We start from the raw sequence: 17131 nt of genomic DNA, 5'->3' as shown, positions 1-17131 counted from the left end.
ATGATGATCACAAGTGTCACGTATGCACTGGCAAATAAGTCAAATATTTAACTGTTTATATACAAAGTAATGGATTTCTATAAATATGTGTGTATATATGTATATATATGTATGTATATGTATTTATATATGTGTATATGTATATATACACGTGTGTATGTGTATGTATAAATGTGTATATATGGATATATGTGTATATATACATGTGTATATATATGTATGTATATGGATATATTCGTATATATATATGTATGTGTATATGTGTATATACATGTCTATATATATGGATATATATGTGTGCATATATATATGTATTTATATGTATGTATATATGTGTATATATGGATATATGTGTATATGTGTATATGTATATATACATGTGTGTATATATATGTATGTATATGGATATATTCGTATATATATATGTATGTGTATATGTGTATATACATGTCTATATATATGGATATATATGTGTGCATATATATATGTATTTATATGTATGTATATATGTGTATATATGGATATATGTGTATATGTATATATACATGTGTGTATATATATGTATGTATATGGATATATTCGTATATATATATGTATGTGTATATGTGTATATACATGTCTATATATATGGATATATATGTGTGCATATATATATGTATTTATATGTATGTATATGTATAAATATATGTATATGTACATACATTTGTGTGTATACACATACGTTTGTGTGTATGTATATGTATAAATATATGTATATGTACATACATTTGTGTACACACATACTGTATATAGTATATACAGTATTTGGAGCAAATCTCTCTCTCTCTCTTATTCCCGAGGGTATAAATAACCTCCCGTGATTCTGAAATTTGTGTCAAGTGTCAATTTGTGAGGTGTTGCTCAGCAACTCCCACAATTTGGCCCCAGCAGACGGAGCTCTTCACTCCTGTCAGTCTGAAGCATATGAGCCCTTTCAAAAAGGCTTACAATACAATGGGGGGGGGGGGGGGTTGGGGGGTGCATCAGGCATCTCAACGTCGTCCGATGATGATGACTCCATGACGGGATTTGCGTGTTCTATCGTACGTTCTTCTTCCGATTTTCCGGCCTCGGGGGCACATGAGCGCCTCGTGAGGTCATCGGCCGCCTCTCTGTGCTGTCTCCGCTGTACGTCACATACATGATCTCGTTGTTTGAGTGTGAAATCACGCTTTGAAGTGCAAGTAATTAAAGACACGGCTTTTTAACCCAAAACCCCCCCCCCCCTACCTCCCCCCATGTCTGTGTGTCCTCAGGTTGCGTTCATTGGGAAAGGCGGCAAACTGGACGCGCTGTCTCGGGCGTTTGGATTCAGCCCTCGTGAAGTTACACAACTGACACAACAGTGAGTGGAGAGAGCGAGAGAGAGAGAGAGAGAGAGAGAGAGAGAGAGAGAGAGAGAGAGAGAGAGAGAGACGATGACACTGGCTCAACGGCTCAACTCATACACAGATAATGAATTAGAAGCCATTGGACGCGGTCGTTACAGATTGTGTCGTAGCACTCGTGACCAATCACACGTGCGTCAGTGCCCACAACCCTGACCGCTTTACTAGGTGAATTTGACGCTTAATAAAGTGTCAGTTGTGGCACTCGGAGGGGGTTTTCTGTTAGTGTATTGTGTACTGTGTCAGCGTGTGGGGCCTCACGGTTGACGTAGTAGTGGTTCGCCTGACCTGGCTTTGCAACCTTTTAGTCCAGGTTCTCCGGTTTCATGCTATATGGGGATTAGGCAAATTTGACACTCTTAATTGACCATTGGTGTGAGAGTGGATGATTCTTTGTCTCTGTATGTGACCGGCTAACTTTCCACCCCGCCTGTTATCGCCCTTACGTCAGCTCAGATCGCCACAGCTCTCCCCCCCCGCGCGACCCTCACGTGGAGGATAAAGCCGTATAAGATGCATGGATAGTTCAGGGGTGTCAAATTCAACACAACACGACACGGGGGGGCCAATGAGCGTCATCTAGTCTAATGAAATGAAGTGGGGAAAAAACAGCAGTTGGGTACTATGAGGTTAAAGTTAGAACATAACATCCCATCATGACATCGCAATAAACATATTCCATGATGACATGTTACATCATTTCCAAGTAAACGGTACTTGTTTTGATATGGAATGATCTATAACAGTCTTCACTTTTATTTGTTAACCCCCCCAACCCAAAAATGGACGTCTAATAACGTAGACGCGTTCAGGGTCCGTCTCTTGCGTCACGTATGAAGTTTCGAGGCGATCGGTCAATGTACGGCGAAGTTATGGGGCACTTCCTGTTTCGAATGGTCCGAAATTCCCGATGGTTGCAGTGGCCACGCCCCTTTTGAATCCACAAAACCTTTCCGATGAATTTTCTGAGCACAAAACTTTTTATGTCGGAAAACAATAAACGCGCTCGGACGAGGTTTGTTCATTTAAGACAAAGCATGCAAATCGCCAAAATGGACGGCAAAATTCAAAACGGCCTACTTCCTGTAGAGTTGAGGCCATCGTCCCTATTGACTTTTTTGTTCGGCTTGGCCTCTCGCAATTTTGTGTGCATGCTAACGCCCTCAAAAATGAGCCACGTAATAACATTAATAATAATCTGAACGATAAAACAACCAGTGCCTCTGATTTATGCTTATGTTTGCAGTGAGTTCTTCATGCCAGGGATGATAGACAGCCACATTCACGCGTCCCAGTACAGCTACGCTGGTACAGCTCTGGACTTGCCGTTGCTGCAGTGGCTCAGCACCTACACCTTCCCCGTGGAGTCTCGCTTCAAAGATCTGGAGTTTGCCAAAAAGGTCTACACTCAAGTCGTGGTGAGTTTGCCGGCATCGTTAAAAAAAACAAACGAAAAAACTAGCCAGTAGGTTTACGTGACATGAGGAAATATAGAGACGATGTCGGAATATGCTTACAGATCAGATTTGGGCAGCAGTTTACACAAGGCCTGAGCTGCAACTGGTGTCAAAATCTCTGCCAGGCCAGGCCAGGCCACGCCCCCCCTGCACTGCTCCCTCACTCAGCCCACTTCTTGGCATTTTTCAAAGTCAGACTTTGGGCAGAGTTTAGTTCCCCTCTATCGCTTCTGTTACCATCCAAGATTTGGCACGAGCATCCAATCGCAGACAAACGTTCGTGACGTCGGCTTCTCAGTCCCGTAAATTTCCCGGTAAACGGTTGAATAATTGCCAGATATCGGAAAGTGAAAGTTATCTTGGTGGAAAAAAAAGGAGCAGAAGCACAATTTTTTTTGGGAGACAATTCCACTGGTGATAAGAGGGTTAAAGAACTGAATATGATACATGTATTATGTATTAGTCTGGATTATGTAACACTTGTGTTTTGTGTGTACACTGGGGGCGAGGACTGCAGATTAATTAAATGCCTTTGGAATCGCACCAAAGTGCAGCGTCAGCACTTCCGTCTTGTCGATTTAACTTGGATTTAACGCTTCACTTTTTTCCGCGCGGCCATCAGTTTTATTGATTTCGACTGTTTACACTACGGAACATTATGCACACATACAGAATACCTTAGTAAACTTACCTCTGCAATCAAACAGAGGGATAAAGCCGATGGTTTTAGATCCTAAGTAGATCCTAACCCCTAACCCTAACCCAAAGAATGGAGAAATCTGACTGCCTCATGTGTCGGACAACACGGGAGCCCCAAAGTCTAAGATATAAGAGGCAGATACACGCCAAACTAGTAGTAAATCGTTGGGAAAGTGGGGAATTCAGTTTCAGAAACTTGCCTCTTACTTTGAAAAGAAGCGCATATTTTCCGGGGGGAAAAATGTGTTTAGAGAAAAGTGTATACGTCGAAACGCGAGGCGTAATCCTTGTAACACGACTCCTGTCATTCACAGAAAAGAACCCTGAGAAACGGAACAACCACCGCGTGCTACTTTGCCACCATACACACAGATGCCTCTCTGCTGCTGGGCCAGATAGCAAGTAAGATATCACACACACACACACACACACACACACACACACACACACACACACACACACACACACACACACACACACACACACACACACACACACACACACACACACATAAACCTGTTTGTATGTCTTAGGGAGGACACATCATTGACATAATGCGTTCCATAATCCCTAACCCTAAAAACAGGTCTTAATCCTTTAAAAAAATGCCTTTAAAGTTATGGGGCCCAGGCATTTTTTTGGCATTTTTATTGTTTTTTGGACCTCACACAGATATAAATAAATAGTACACACACACACAAATATGTTGATAAAGAGGGTTCCTGGGGTCTTCGCCATGCGTTTGCATTGCAGCCTGTCAACGTTGTCTGTTTCAGGAGTAGAGGATTTTGTAAAAGCATAAACACCGTCACGACACTGGAGATGGAGGAAAACGTTGTGAAATGTCTTCTGTTGTTGTTCCCTAAACTCGAAAAAAACGACGACGTCGTCAAGCGTTTTTCCTTCGTCCACAAACCAAAAACGAATCACGTTTAATCTCTTTTCGCGACCCGACACGCGTGCTTCAACGGAAATAACACTCAAAAACAACAAAAAAACCGCACAAATCCCAAAAGCAACTGCAATAACGGAAGTGCTCCGGGCCTGTGGGGGGCGCCGTCTGTGACAGTGGTATGAATATACACGTGGACATTTACAAACAACAGTCTTTAAAGACTAAAATGAGGCTCATTGAAAAAAACCAGCTGAGTTCCTGCTGCAGTCACATGTCGTGTCTCCCGGCTCTGAAACGCATTTGATTCGTTCACCTTTATGCCTCGTCCTTATCAATGAGTTGTTGTGTTATATAATACTGGACACACACACACACACACACACACACACACACACACACACACACACACACACACACACACACACACACACAAAGATAAAACACTGGGAGCATAATCAAGTTCACTGAACTTTTACCTTTGTCCTGTTCTTTATTTATTTATTTATTTTTGTCTTTTGACCTTTTTATTGTAATTATAATGTACATCAATACATTCATGATCTGTCTATTATATATATATATATATATATTTATATATATATTTATATATACAGTCAGGTCCATAAATATTGGGACATCGACACAATTCTCTTCTTTTCGGCTCTATACACCACTACAATGGATTTGAAATGAAACGAACAAGATGTTCTTTAACTGCACGCTTTCAGCTTCAATTTGAGGGTATTTACACTTACCAATAGTAATGGGACAAACCAAAACGATCATAAATCAAACTTTCATTGTTTAATACTTGGTTGGCAATCTAAATCTTTATTTGCTTGTATCTAAATCATCCAAATCATTCGTTGCTTATAAGAAATAATAGTCTTGCAGAATTCGGAGGCTTTTATTCTGAAAAAGAGGAGTTTAAGACGCAGTCTGTGGTACTTTTTTGTAAACAAATGTCTTAAATTTGACTTTTTTTTTTGCACAAGATTGAATAGTTTGAATCTAAATAGTTATTATTAAGTGATAATGTTGATGTGCTGAGTGTTCAAAGAGCGTAAATTGTACCATCGCACGTACTAATGATTAACGCACGCGTGTGTTAATCATGCACGTAAACAACACCTTCCAGCGTCCAAAAATCACAATTCTGCACTACGTCCTCATGTTCCTGGTCAATAATTAAATACTCTGCACACCAACTAACTCAGTCAGTTTAGACCAACAGCTCAGAATAACTCTGTGTGCAGAGAGTATTCACTTAAAAAGTGTAATGTGTTATATTTGATATATATATATTTACATTTATATTTCAAATGAGTTCACTAGGTGCTGAATGAGCCTCTAAGCTCCACACGACTGTATTTATTGCAATATGACTGAAAACACAAAAGAAGCGTCCACAAAAGGGTCTCAGAAGTGAATTCTACTGATAGTTTTGCCTGACGGAGTCCGTTTTCAACATCATTTCATGTTTACAAAGACCTGACAAAGGAAGAAAAATAACCTTTTTCGAACGCGTGCTCGTCTGTGCTCGTCTCCGTCCCCACTTTTATTCTTTTTCTTCTTGCAGATGAATTTGGACAGCGTGCCCTGGTGGGCAAAGTGTGTATGGACCGAAACAATTCAGTGAAACATTACAGAGAGACCACACAGGAGTCTCAAGAGGAAACCTGTCGGTGCGTAATCAACATGTTGTTATGTTACGTATGTTATGTATATGTATCTACTGTCTACTTTTTATTTTTTTTGGAGTATTACTTTACTTTTGTATTAGTTTTAGTGTTAATATGGTGTATTTGCCAGGTGCAAGACGCAAAAAGGTCAAATTACGTATTGTGCGTCATGACAACCCAGCAAAAGACGCCATTTTAAAGGACTTTTCCTTATTATTAGTTAGTTTTACGTTTAACTATAATAACTTCTAGCGTTAGCCGGGGTTAATCTTCTTCAGATTTGCATACACGTGTGCTCATTTGGAAGAATAAAGTAGGTTTTGCTTAAAAAAAAACATGCATAAATGTTCCTTTTAAATGAATCACACTGGTTGTTTTGTGCCATTAAAGGTTCATCGTGGAGCTCTTGAACAAAAAGGTGAGATTCTAGCAAAAGTAATGGAGCAATCTCGAGTTGGCGTTGGTCAAAGTGACTCACTTTATTAACTGTTGTTGTTGTTGTTGTTGTTGTGTTTTTTTATGGTCAGTATCCTCTCGTGAAGCCAGTGGTGACTCCACGCTTCGCTCCGTCCTGCTCGGGAGCTTTGCTCGGACAGCTGGGATCCATCGCTAAGAATAACCACCTGCACATCCAGGTGAGCTCGCTGTGGCAACCAAGCAAGTGCTACGTCTGCTGGGAAGGGTTGCCGTGGAGACGGGCAATTAAACCAACACACACACAGATGTCTGTTCAAGTTTTTTAAATGCTGACAAGACAAGAAGACAAGAAATCACAAGATGATGTGACTGCTGGAAATAAGCCGGATATTAAAGGTGCATTATGTAATAAATCTAAAGCAACAGGCCGTAAAATCCTCCTAATATGTCACAGAGACTCAGGAATAATGTTTATATAACAAACTGAACTCACCAACGACAACAGTACAGACAAAATATTTGCATTAAAAAAAAATCTTTTGCAGACTGCAAATCATGTTTATGTTTTGAAATCATGTTTTGGCATGTGGCGCCACCTACCGCCGTCTACCAATCATTGCAGTCAGTAGAGTCTCAGCTGCCGAGCAACCACGGGTTGCCAGTTACGTCAGAAAACGAAACCTAAAAGACCTCTGTATTTTGAATTTGAATGTAGTAACCGTTTTTGGCCACATTCTTACATATGGCACCTTTAAGTTTTCTTAGTAGCCTCTTAATGAGACTGTAATGAGGTCTGAAAACAGAAAAAAATGAGCAAATACAAGTGTAGAATAAAACCTACTGTCTTCAAAAATGCGAACTAGAAATTATTAGATTTGTCTTCAATTATAAACCCAGGCGTTATAACATACTGTATGATATATAATAAGCATTCTTAAAACAGACATTGTTATTAGTCTGAAAAAAATGCTTCTTTATTTATTCATTCATTCATTTATTTATTTATTTATTTATTTTTTAAATGTGTGCGTTTATTTCCAGACCCACGTCAGTGAAAACATCGAGGAGGTGAACCTCGTGAAGGAGCTGTTCCCCGAGTCGGAGTCGTACACCGACGTCTATCACAAATACAACCTGCTCACTGACAAAGTGAGTCCACGCTGCGCTGTCCACACACACACACACACACACACACACACACTCACGCTCTTATCTGTAAAGCAAACACAAAATGCTGAACTAGTTTGAATCTGTTTGTAACGACGGCGATGATTCACAGACCGTGTTGGCCCACGGCTGTCACCTCACCGATAAAGAGCTGGATCTGCTCAGAGAGACGGGAGCCGCCCTGTGTCACTGCCCCAGCTCCAACTTTTCGTAAGTCTCCGATTCTTCTGATTCGCTCACCTACCCACCGTCAAGCTCTCGGAGACTAAGCGTCTAAATTGTTTAAACCACGATGCGGTTCGGGGGGAAACACTGCTCACCTTCAAAGTGAATGAGAAACACTTCTGTTGTGAGTCAAGTGTAAAAGAGAAGCCACTCGCCTGGAAAAAAGGGAGCGGCGGGTCACCGTGGCGAACAACAGATGACACTTTGCTTGTGTTTACATTGTGGTTTAATCTACACATAGGAATTCAGTCTTCATAATTCAGATAACGAGGAGGTTTTTCTGGTCCTTTGGAATTTTGTCCAGACTAAAAAACAACCCCACAGTTTTCAAAATAAAGGTCATAGTTTCTGCGTGTCCACACTAAAAATTCAACCCCACAGTTTTCTAAATAAAGGTTCCATTTTCTGCTTGTCCACACTTTACACAACAACCCCATGGTTTTCAAAATAAAGGTCATAGTTTCTGCTTGTCCACACTAAAAAAAAAACAACACCACAGTTTTCAAAATAAAGGTCACAGATTCTGCTTGTCCACACTAAAAACAACAACCCCACAGTTTTCAAAGTAAAGGTTACAGTTTCTGCTTGTCCACGCTAAAAACAACAACACCACAGTTTTCAAAATAAAGGTCACAGATTCTGCTTGTCCACACTAAAAAAACAACCCCACAGTTTTCAAAATAAAGGTCACAGATTCTGCTTGTCCACACTAAAAACATCAAACCCACAGTTTTCAAAATAAAGGTCACAGATTCTGCTTGTCCACACTAAAAACAACAACACCACAGTTTTCAAAATAAAGGTCCCATTTTCTGCTTGTCCACACTAAAAACATCAACCCCACAGTTTTCAAAGTAAAGGTCCCATTTTCTGCTTGTCCACACTAAAAAAACAACCCCACAGTTTTCAAAATAAAGGTCACAGTTTCTGCTTGTCCACCCTAAAAACAACAACTCCACAGTTTTCAAAATAAAGGTCACAGATTCTGCTTGTCCACACTAAAAACAACAACCCCACAGTTTTCAAAATAAAGGTCACAGATTCTGCTTGTCCACACTAAAAACAACAACACCACAGTTTTCAAAATAAAGGTCCCATTTTCTGCTTGTCCACACTAAAAACATCAACCCCACAGTTTTCAAAGTAAAGGTCCCATTTTCTGCTTGTCCACACTAAAAAAACAACCCCACAGTTTTCAAAATAAAGGTCACAGTTTCTGCTTGTCCACCCTAAAAACAACAACTCCACAGTTTTCAAAATAAAGGTCACAGATTCTGCTTGTCCACACTAAAAACAACAACCCCACAGTTTTCAAAATAAAGGTCACAGATTCTGCTTGTCCACACTAAAAAACAACCCCACAGTTTTCAAAATAAAGGTTAAATTTTCTGCTTGTCCACACTAAAAAAAACAACACAGTTTTCAAAAGAAAGGTCACAGATTCTGTTTGACCACACTAAAAACAAACCCCCAGTCTAAATTTATTTTGTCTGTGCTAATAAAAACAAATAAAAATGCTCGCCCATTTTTCAAAATAAAAGTCCCCGTTTCTGTTCCACCAAACAAATTGAAAGTCGTATTTTAAATATATATATATATATGTATAAAAGACGTCAAAATACATATATATGTGTGTATATATATATATATATATATATACATATATATATATATGTATATATATATATTTTAACGTCTTTTCCAGAAAAGGCCACGAAGAGTTAGCAAATACACTACACAAACATATATAACAATAACATAACATTACAGATGTCTCTCTCCCCCTCTCTCTCTCCAGATTGTGCAGTGGTGTGTTAAATGTCCGAAACGTCCTGAACCGCAAAGTGAAGTTGGGTCTGGGAACAGGTGAGAATTATTATTGATTATTGTACCAGTTCATTTATTAATGTCAGAAATGAGTCCAATTCTAAATTCCAGTCTGTAGAGCTTCAGAAGCTCTGATGTCACACGGCTGTGGCAGTTGTTGCATCATCTTTGTTTTTACAGAAGTCCATGAGAGTATTTTTTTTTTTTTTTCCGTGAGTGCAGTTCAGCTGACAGTTCTGACACGGACTCGTCAGCTGACCACCAGCTGATCAGTTTGCTCTGCCTCGACGTCCATCTTAAAGTAGAACAACACCAGGTCTAATGTCAGATTTGTTCAGTTCAGGCTGTAAAGATATGGGGGACAAGTGAAAATGACAGGACACAGACACTTTCGATCCTTAGCCACGACATTAAAACAAAACGAATGATTGTTGTGTGTGTGTGCGTCAGTATTTGTGTGACACGCTCGCCCCGTGTGTCTGTGGTGTAACTGTCCGTCAGACGTGGCGGGAGGCTACTCCGCTTCCATGCTGGACGCCGTGAGGAGAACGATGGACGCGTCCAAGGTCCTGACCATCCAGGACCCGGACCATGACACGCTCACCTTTGAGGAGGTTTTCAGACTGGCTACGCTGGGAGGAAGCCAAGGTGAAACAAAAAGACTGGGTCGCGGACCGCAGATGGGTCGCGGGAGATTTGTCTTGGGTCCCCGGACAAAAATTTTGACCGTGTCTTTTTCGTCCGCAGCGTTGTCCCTGGATGACCAAACGGGGAACTTTGTCGTGGGCAAAGACTTTGATGCCCTGAGGGTGAACGTAGCTGCACCCGGGGCACCGATCGACCTGATACAGAGCGAAGAACCGAAGGTTGGTTTCTCGGGTTGCCCCCCCGTTGACTAGTCTGTATATTCCTACTTCCTGTTGAGCGTCAACCGGCAAACCAGATCCACTTTTCACATTACAGTTTATACTAACAGTTAATATAATATTATAGCATAGGTAAAATGGAGAAAAACAACCATTTATGCTTTAGTAACGCTATAAAATGGGTCACATTAGACCCCCTTGAGGAGGGTTAATCTAGTGGTTGCACACAGACTTAAATTTAACCAGATTTCGCTCTATTTTAATTTCAGGTTCTGTTGGAAAAATTCTTAAATTTGGGTGAGTGTTTTACTTCGGTGTATTTGTCACACTCTCTCGGTGACGCTCTCTCTCTCATGACCCGCCGCCTCCGTGTTTACCTCTGTATTCTACAGGTGACGATCGTAACATAGTGGAGGTGTTTGTGGCCGGGAGGAGGGTTGTGCCTTTCGCGGAGCCAGCGGAGTAAACTCACCCTCCACCTGTGTCGGAGTCGGACACAAATACGGCTGCACGGACTGTTTCGTAAAAAAATATGTTGGAAATTAAGTATCGCAACAAATATTTTAGAGTTAAATCCAGAGGTGCTATTTTATGAAGTTTAGTGAGGATCGTAGTGGTTAGTTAGGTCCTTTCTGGTCAGAAATAGGAAAGCCTTTTAGCGTGGACAGACCTTGGTGTTCTGCTCATCTATTGGTATCTCCTGATTGGCCGGACTGGCTCGTACTGATCTCCCCCATCAATGGACGGTGACGCAGATTCGACAATGCTTCATTGTCTCTGAAGCCAACAAAAAGAAGTGTTGCGGACGATTAGCAACCAATAACGATTAGCAGCGACTGATCAGACCATGAGGGAGGTGTGTCCTGTGCTACAGTGGTCAGCTGAGTTTTTAACGACCTCTTTATAGTAGAATTTTTACCACGCAAATGAAGAACGACGACATCCTTTCAAGGCCACCGTAGTTTCCTGATGCGTTACGGGGTGGGGGGGGGTGGGGGGGGGGGGGCTCATAGTCTTCATCACAACATATGGCTCTTTAACTCAAGTCACATGCCAAATAATGATGTACGATTTAAAAATAAAAAAAAAGTGAAACCAAGTCTGCTTTGATTGTAATTTTTTTCAATTGACGTTTCCTCCCAAATCTGCGGTCAATGGTCAAAGTCTGGAAGGTAAAGATGAACACAACGGCCACTGACACTTCCAGCTGACTGGTCAACAGCTCTGTTAATAGACCTTCACCATCTGGAGATGACACTGACATTATTATCATGTCCTGCTGACCTGTTGATATCATGCTGTCCACCATCACAGCCACTAGAGGGAGACATCGTACTTGAGTATTTGTGCAGTCCTCATTTGGACCAAAGCTCTCAAATCCTAAAGTGGCTAAATCTCATTTTTAAGGCAACGGTTAAGTGAAAACTATGTTAAGCTTAAGGTTATGGATAATACTTTACTTTTAGTTTGTTCTAGGACACAAATACGTGTGAACCACAGGAAGTGAGGACACTTCTGTCTTACAAGGGACATCGATATGTGTCCTCTATGAATGCTGTACATGTTTGTGTGTGTGTGTTATAGCAAATATTTGTAACACCTAAAATAATAGATTGTATGGGTGAGTCAAATACAGACTGCTTATTAATCTATACATCATGTATTTTATTTTATTTAGCATACATTTAAATGAAGTATAATTACGTAATTGTAATTAAGAGAATGTGAATTAAGTGTTGTTTTTGGGTTTGTGGTATGTTGATTTTTTTCTTTTTTAAATAAATAAATAAAATGTATTAATTCATGTTTCTGTTTAACACCTATTCTTTTCTCCATTTGTCTAAAAAAATATTTATATCATATACGGCTTGACTGAGAATGTATTCTTCTAAATATGACATGTCTATTTTAATTGAATTATTTGGTTATTATATAAATATTCCATGTTTTGTACACTGCCCCACTGTCATGTCTTTTGAGCCACATTCCCGTCCGGTAGGTGGCGGTATTGCACCGTACAGCTGGACGTCAACCACCAATAAACCCCACACGAGAAAGAGCAAGAGTCATCGGAGAAGATTCCGGAAGTGAATTTGAGATTTTCTTTTCTTTTTTTTGTCATCGTCAGAGAGAAAAAAAAGATTCCTCACGTTTTTATTCACCTTTTATTGTTGCTTGTTTGTGTTTGTGGAAGTTTAACAACTTACAGCAAAGTTAGAGCTGCCAGGTAAGTGTTAGTACGTAATTGTTTTACATTAATAACATTAATAAAAGCCTTCCCTCTGTATCTGCGTCTCAATGTTGGAAGTGGTCAAGTTTTCACGTTATCAGCTTTGTGATTCCTTATAAGGACATTATATTTTTACTGCGTTTCTCTAATTAAGTGTTAATAGTTACTTTTAAAACGGCAAATATAACTTTAAATGTGTAAGATAACAGTACTATTTAAATAGTCATTTTAGTAAAGCTACATAGCTAGATTAATGTACTTTATCGATCCTTAAAATGGGATAGTATTGATTATGTTCTCAAGCATTTTGTCCACAAACCAGTATTTTTCCACTATAATGATGTATGTGTTATATGGAGCAAACAAACCTATACGTTAATCACTAAAATTGCTCTGTAATGAAGTCACTGTGACACCGTAAATGTCCCCGTTATTGGACTAACAGAGGACTTATCTTTATTTATCCACCTGTAGGAAAGAGAAGCGTCCGGGTCTCACAGATCCAGCTTGGCCATGCCTCTGTTCCAGGCCTCGGGTGCATGTAGTGGGGGGAAAGCAGGGCAAAGGAGGTGGAAAAGAATGAACTGGAAGGGGAGCAAGAGGAAGAGGGATGAGGACGACGACGCCGTCCCCGCCCTCACACAGCTGTGTCTTTACAGCCTCGCGGACAACATGAAGGAGGTGTGGGTGAAAGACTACGCTGACAAATACCTGGATCGGTACTCGTTCAGGCACATCATGGGGCCTTTCAACTTGCTGCGTGAGTCCACACGGCTGTCCACAGATTTTTTGTGATTTCCACAGAGATTCACCTCTTCTAATAGCTCTGACTCTCTGTCTTTCACACCGCCCGCAGCAGGAGACCTGGTCGAGGAGCTCACTAGTCTGCTGTGCAAAAGGAAGCTGCTGTCCCGAGCAGCGCTTCACCTCCTGCTGGTGCCCCAACTCCACAATCTGTCACTGGAGGGGTGTCCTGGTCTGGTGACCTCTGCCCTCTGTGGCTACATCGCTGCACGTTGCCAGGTCAGAGAGAAACCTCCATCTCCTTGGTTCTGTCTTTGTCTTTCTGTATTTTGTGTGTGCGTCTCGCACATGGTTACCAGCAAAAAATAGGCAGAGAAAAAAAACCTGATGATAATTATATTGACGTTCGAAAACACCAGAACCCTGACTTTGACCTTCCTTCCGGTTGTGTCTCAGGGTCTGTGGAGTCTGGATCTGTCTGGGGCTCAGCAGCTGCCTTCAAAAGTGCTGTCTGAAACTCTGTGCCGTCTCCCCGCCCTCCGCTCGCTCTCTCTGGCTGGTACGCCTTGTGACAGATGCGTCATCCGGACGATTGCCCACCACTGCCCTTTGCTGCGCCACCTGGATGTGTCCCGCTGTCATTTACTCTCCCCTGCTTCACTGCTTGCTCTTGTAGGTGGACTGTTCTGTTCGAGTTCTTCTGGCTCATCTTTTTGCAGCACCTCTACATCTCAACCTCCTGTCGCCTCCTCCTCCTCCTCTTCCTCCTCCTCGTTTGCATCCCCGGCTGCTCTTCCTCTCACCAGCTTACTTGCTCTTGATATTGGGTTTGGGGAACAGGAGGGAGAACCCGTGGCAGCAGCAGCTTACCTACTCCTCTCTCTGCCTGGCCTGAAAACAGTGGCCATGAAGGGCCTAGCGCAGGCCTGTCGTCTCATCGAGCGCAGAGAGTTCAGCCAGACAGACGAGTTCAGCGACAGAGAAGGAGTTCCGAAGCTGATGGAGATGTGGAGCGAGAGGATGGAGAAGAGAGGAGCAGCAGCAGCAGCAGGAGCAGGGGGTGAGGAGCATGAGGAAGAGGAGATGTTGTGTGAAGGATACTGTGAGGAGAGCGATGAAGATCTAAGTGCAGATGAAGGGCCGAGTTGCTCTGGAAACCAAGTGGAGGAGAAAAGGAAAGGGAGAGCTTCATCGCAGTCTGGTGATGAACATCTAATCCTGCAGCTGAAGAACGTCAAGAGTGTACCTTATGACTTTCTGGACAGTTTAGGTAATTTGTGTCCACACATCTGCTCCATATCTGTGAACCTGCATTATAAAGCAGAACCTCCAGGAAGAAACCAGGGCTCTGTGTTGGCTGCAGGCCTCCAGACCTGGTCAGGCCAGCTGCAGAGTCTGTCTCTGCTCTACCAAGGCCCTGTGCAGCATCTGTATCCTGCCTTGCGGGCGACAGGCTCCTCCCTGATGTCTCTCACTCTGGAGGGAGTGAAAACCAGCCGTCACTGCCGTCTACTGGAGGTCATCGAGGCCTGTCCCAGACTCAGAGAGCTGCTCATCTTTGCCGAGCCTCCTTTCGAGTTTTTCGGAATGCCGACCGTCCCAGAGGAGGATGTGGATGAGTTGGGCGATCAGGATCTACCAGAGCTGCCGGACCTCTGCTCTCTCACGATCAAGTAAGAATAATGTTAAGTCACTCTTTAAACTAATGATTAGTTCAGATTTGTTTGGTCCAGAAAATGTCAGAAAATGTTGATCAGTGTTTGTCAAACCTGGAAATGACGATGTTCTCGAATGTCTTTGTTTTGTCCACAAACCAAAATGATTTGGTTTTAATGATTTCTTTGTTATGTGGAGCAAAGAAACAAAGAAAATATTCATCATTTAAGAAGCTAAAACAATCAGAAATCTTGTTTTAATCATGCAAAAAGCTTCAAACTGATTAATCGATTATCAAAATAGTTGACGATTAATCTAGTAATCGGTTAATAATCGATTAATTGTTTCAGCTCTAGTTGAGATATCGTGTCTGCTCTATGTTTGCAGTTTCTCCCACGCTCACAGTGAGAAGAAGCCGACCATGTCCTGGCCGTCCCTTGGGAAGGTGCTGAGGTGTCTCTTGAAGGGTTCTCCGTTGCTGGAGAAGGTCTCGCTGGTCTCCCTGCCGTGTCCTCTCAACTCCATTTTGCAGCATCTCCTGCACGTGAGATTGTTCAACCGCCATCGCTTTGGCAGGATGGCTGAGTCGTCTCCGACGGCGCTGTCGCGGCTGAAGCACATCGACCTGACGCGGACGGACGTGAAGGTGACCACGGTGAGACATTTGAAGCAGCGCAGCCGGAGACTGGAGTTTGTAGACTTGAGTCACTGCTGGGAAATCAGGCAGGCGGACGTGTGGAACTCGAAGAGTTTCAGTGACGTCAAAGTAGTCTGGGTGTAGTGAGGAGAAGCAGTGCTGGAAGTGGACAAACAATATTTAACGTTTAAATTACATCACATTACATTTATTCAGAAGAATCTTATGTTTCACTGTAATGCAAAATTTTACTTTTTTTTTGGTTTAAATAACTTAAGGATGAAGCACCACAGCAGTTCAATCACCCTGCCAAAACAAAACTATGTTAGCATCACTGAGGCTCCGGTAGCTAACAGCAGTTAGCATTTGGAAAAGCCATCATTATCCGACTCTAGCCGGCATATTGCTGTCATATATAACATGTATCCACTGGACACATAAATCCTCTGAGGCTGGAAGTTTGTGTAGAACTCTGTGCTGCACTGTGGAGCCAAGAATAGAACACTTTGTAGGCTTCCGCTCTTCCGGATACTATTGCCTGCACTCTTGTGTTTTTTAGGGACAAAGCGGAGCCCCGCGAGTGTTTCCAGGAATGTCTCATTGTGATGTAACAATGAGTGCGGAAGTCAACATTGCGTATTTTATCTCCTGTACTTACACTGAGGAGGACCACAAAAACACGAGCGAGTCATCTTTCACACTTACCTCTGGAGGTCCTACTCATAGGACCTCCAGAGGTATCAAAATGATTAAAAAGTTGATTTAGCATAATATGTCCCCCTTTAAATTGAATCTGTAATCTGAATCACATCCAGATGAAACTCAATCTGGATGTGATTCTGATCCTGCAAACACGGCCGAAATTTCCTCCAAATCCGATTAGTTTTGACGGGGAATTTTTGTCTTCAAGTTGAAGGAATAGAAGGAGAAATGTACAGAGAAGTCAATACAAATCGAAACATCACCTCCTCGCTGGAGTTGATTATTTGCCATCGCAGTCGTCATAAATACAGTATGAAAACATTTGAAAAATATGTTATTCTACACCTGCACTGCTGTATTTTAGTGTGAATCACAGTATTACTATTATACTTTATTTTTTTTTTTATTACCTGATTGATTTTTGCACAGAAAACTAAATTAAATTCTATATTCTATATTATTATTATTATTATAATGTCTTACATCAAAACCACCTTCAG

At 41.7% G+C, this 17131-nt stretch overlaps 2 protein-coding genes across 2 annotated transcripts; both read left to right on the top strand.

Moving 5' to 3' along the window:
• Positions 1-2673: 2673 nt before the first annotated feature.
• gda (guanine deaminase) lies at positions 2674-11128 on the top strand (the record flags this gene model as incomplete). Its single annotated transcript, XM_083905020.1, has 11 exons — positions 2674-2845; positions 3898-3985; positions 6058-6191; positions 6688-6795; positions 7619-7726; positions 7857-7954; positions 9768-9835; positions 10298-10444; positions 10544-10662; positions 10932-10959; positions 11055-11128. Exons 1-11 carry the CDS (start codon positions 2684-2686, stop codon positions 11126-11128), a joined length of 1134 nt encoding a protein of 377 aa, XP_083761146.1. The 5' UTR covers positions 2674-2683.
• Positions 11129-12754: 1626 nt separating this feature from the next.
• Positions 12755-17131, top strand: LOC310940108 (uncharacterized protein). The gene is made up of 5 exons (XM_083905038.1): positions 12755-12889; positions 13367-13652; positions 13749-13915; positions 14093-15309; positions 15680-17131. Exons 2-5 carry the CDS (start codon positions 13406-13408, stop codon positions 16071-16073), a joined length of 2025 nt encoding a protein of 674 aa, XP_083761164.1. The 5' UTR covers positions 12755-12889; positions 13367-13405; the 3' UTR covers positions 16074-17131.

The sequence above is a fragment of the Microchirus variegatus genome, assembly GCF_963457635.1.
Source record: "Microchirus variegatus genome assembly, chromosome: 18".
Taxonomy (NCBI): Eukaryota; Metazoa; Chordata; class Actinopteri; order Pleuronectiformes; family Soleidae; genus Microchirus; species Microchirus variegatus.
Note: the sequence above shows the minus strand (reverse complement) of the source record. Positions and strands in the feature narration are given on the sequence as shown.

Bases quoted from the DNA above. Each gene is read 5' to 3' on its own strand.
- LOC310940108 (XM_083905038.1), top strand. From the start codon at position 13,406: ATGCCTCTGTTCCAGGCCTCGGGTGCATGTAGTGGGGGGAAAGCAGGG. The intron at 13,653-13,748 runs GTGAGTCCACAC...CACCGCCCGCAG, and splicing joins GGGGCCTTTCAACTTGCTGC to CAGGAGACCTGGTCGAGGAG. The intron at 15,310-15,679 runs GTAAGAATAATG...CTATGTTTGCAG, and splicing joins CTCTGCTCTCTCACGATCAA to TTTCTCCCACGCTCACAGTG.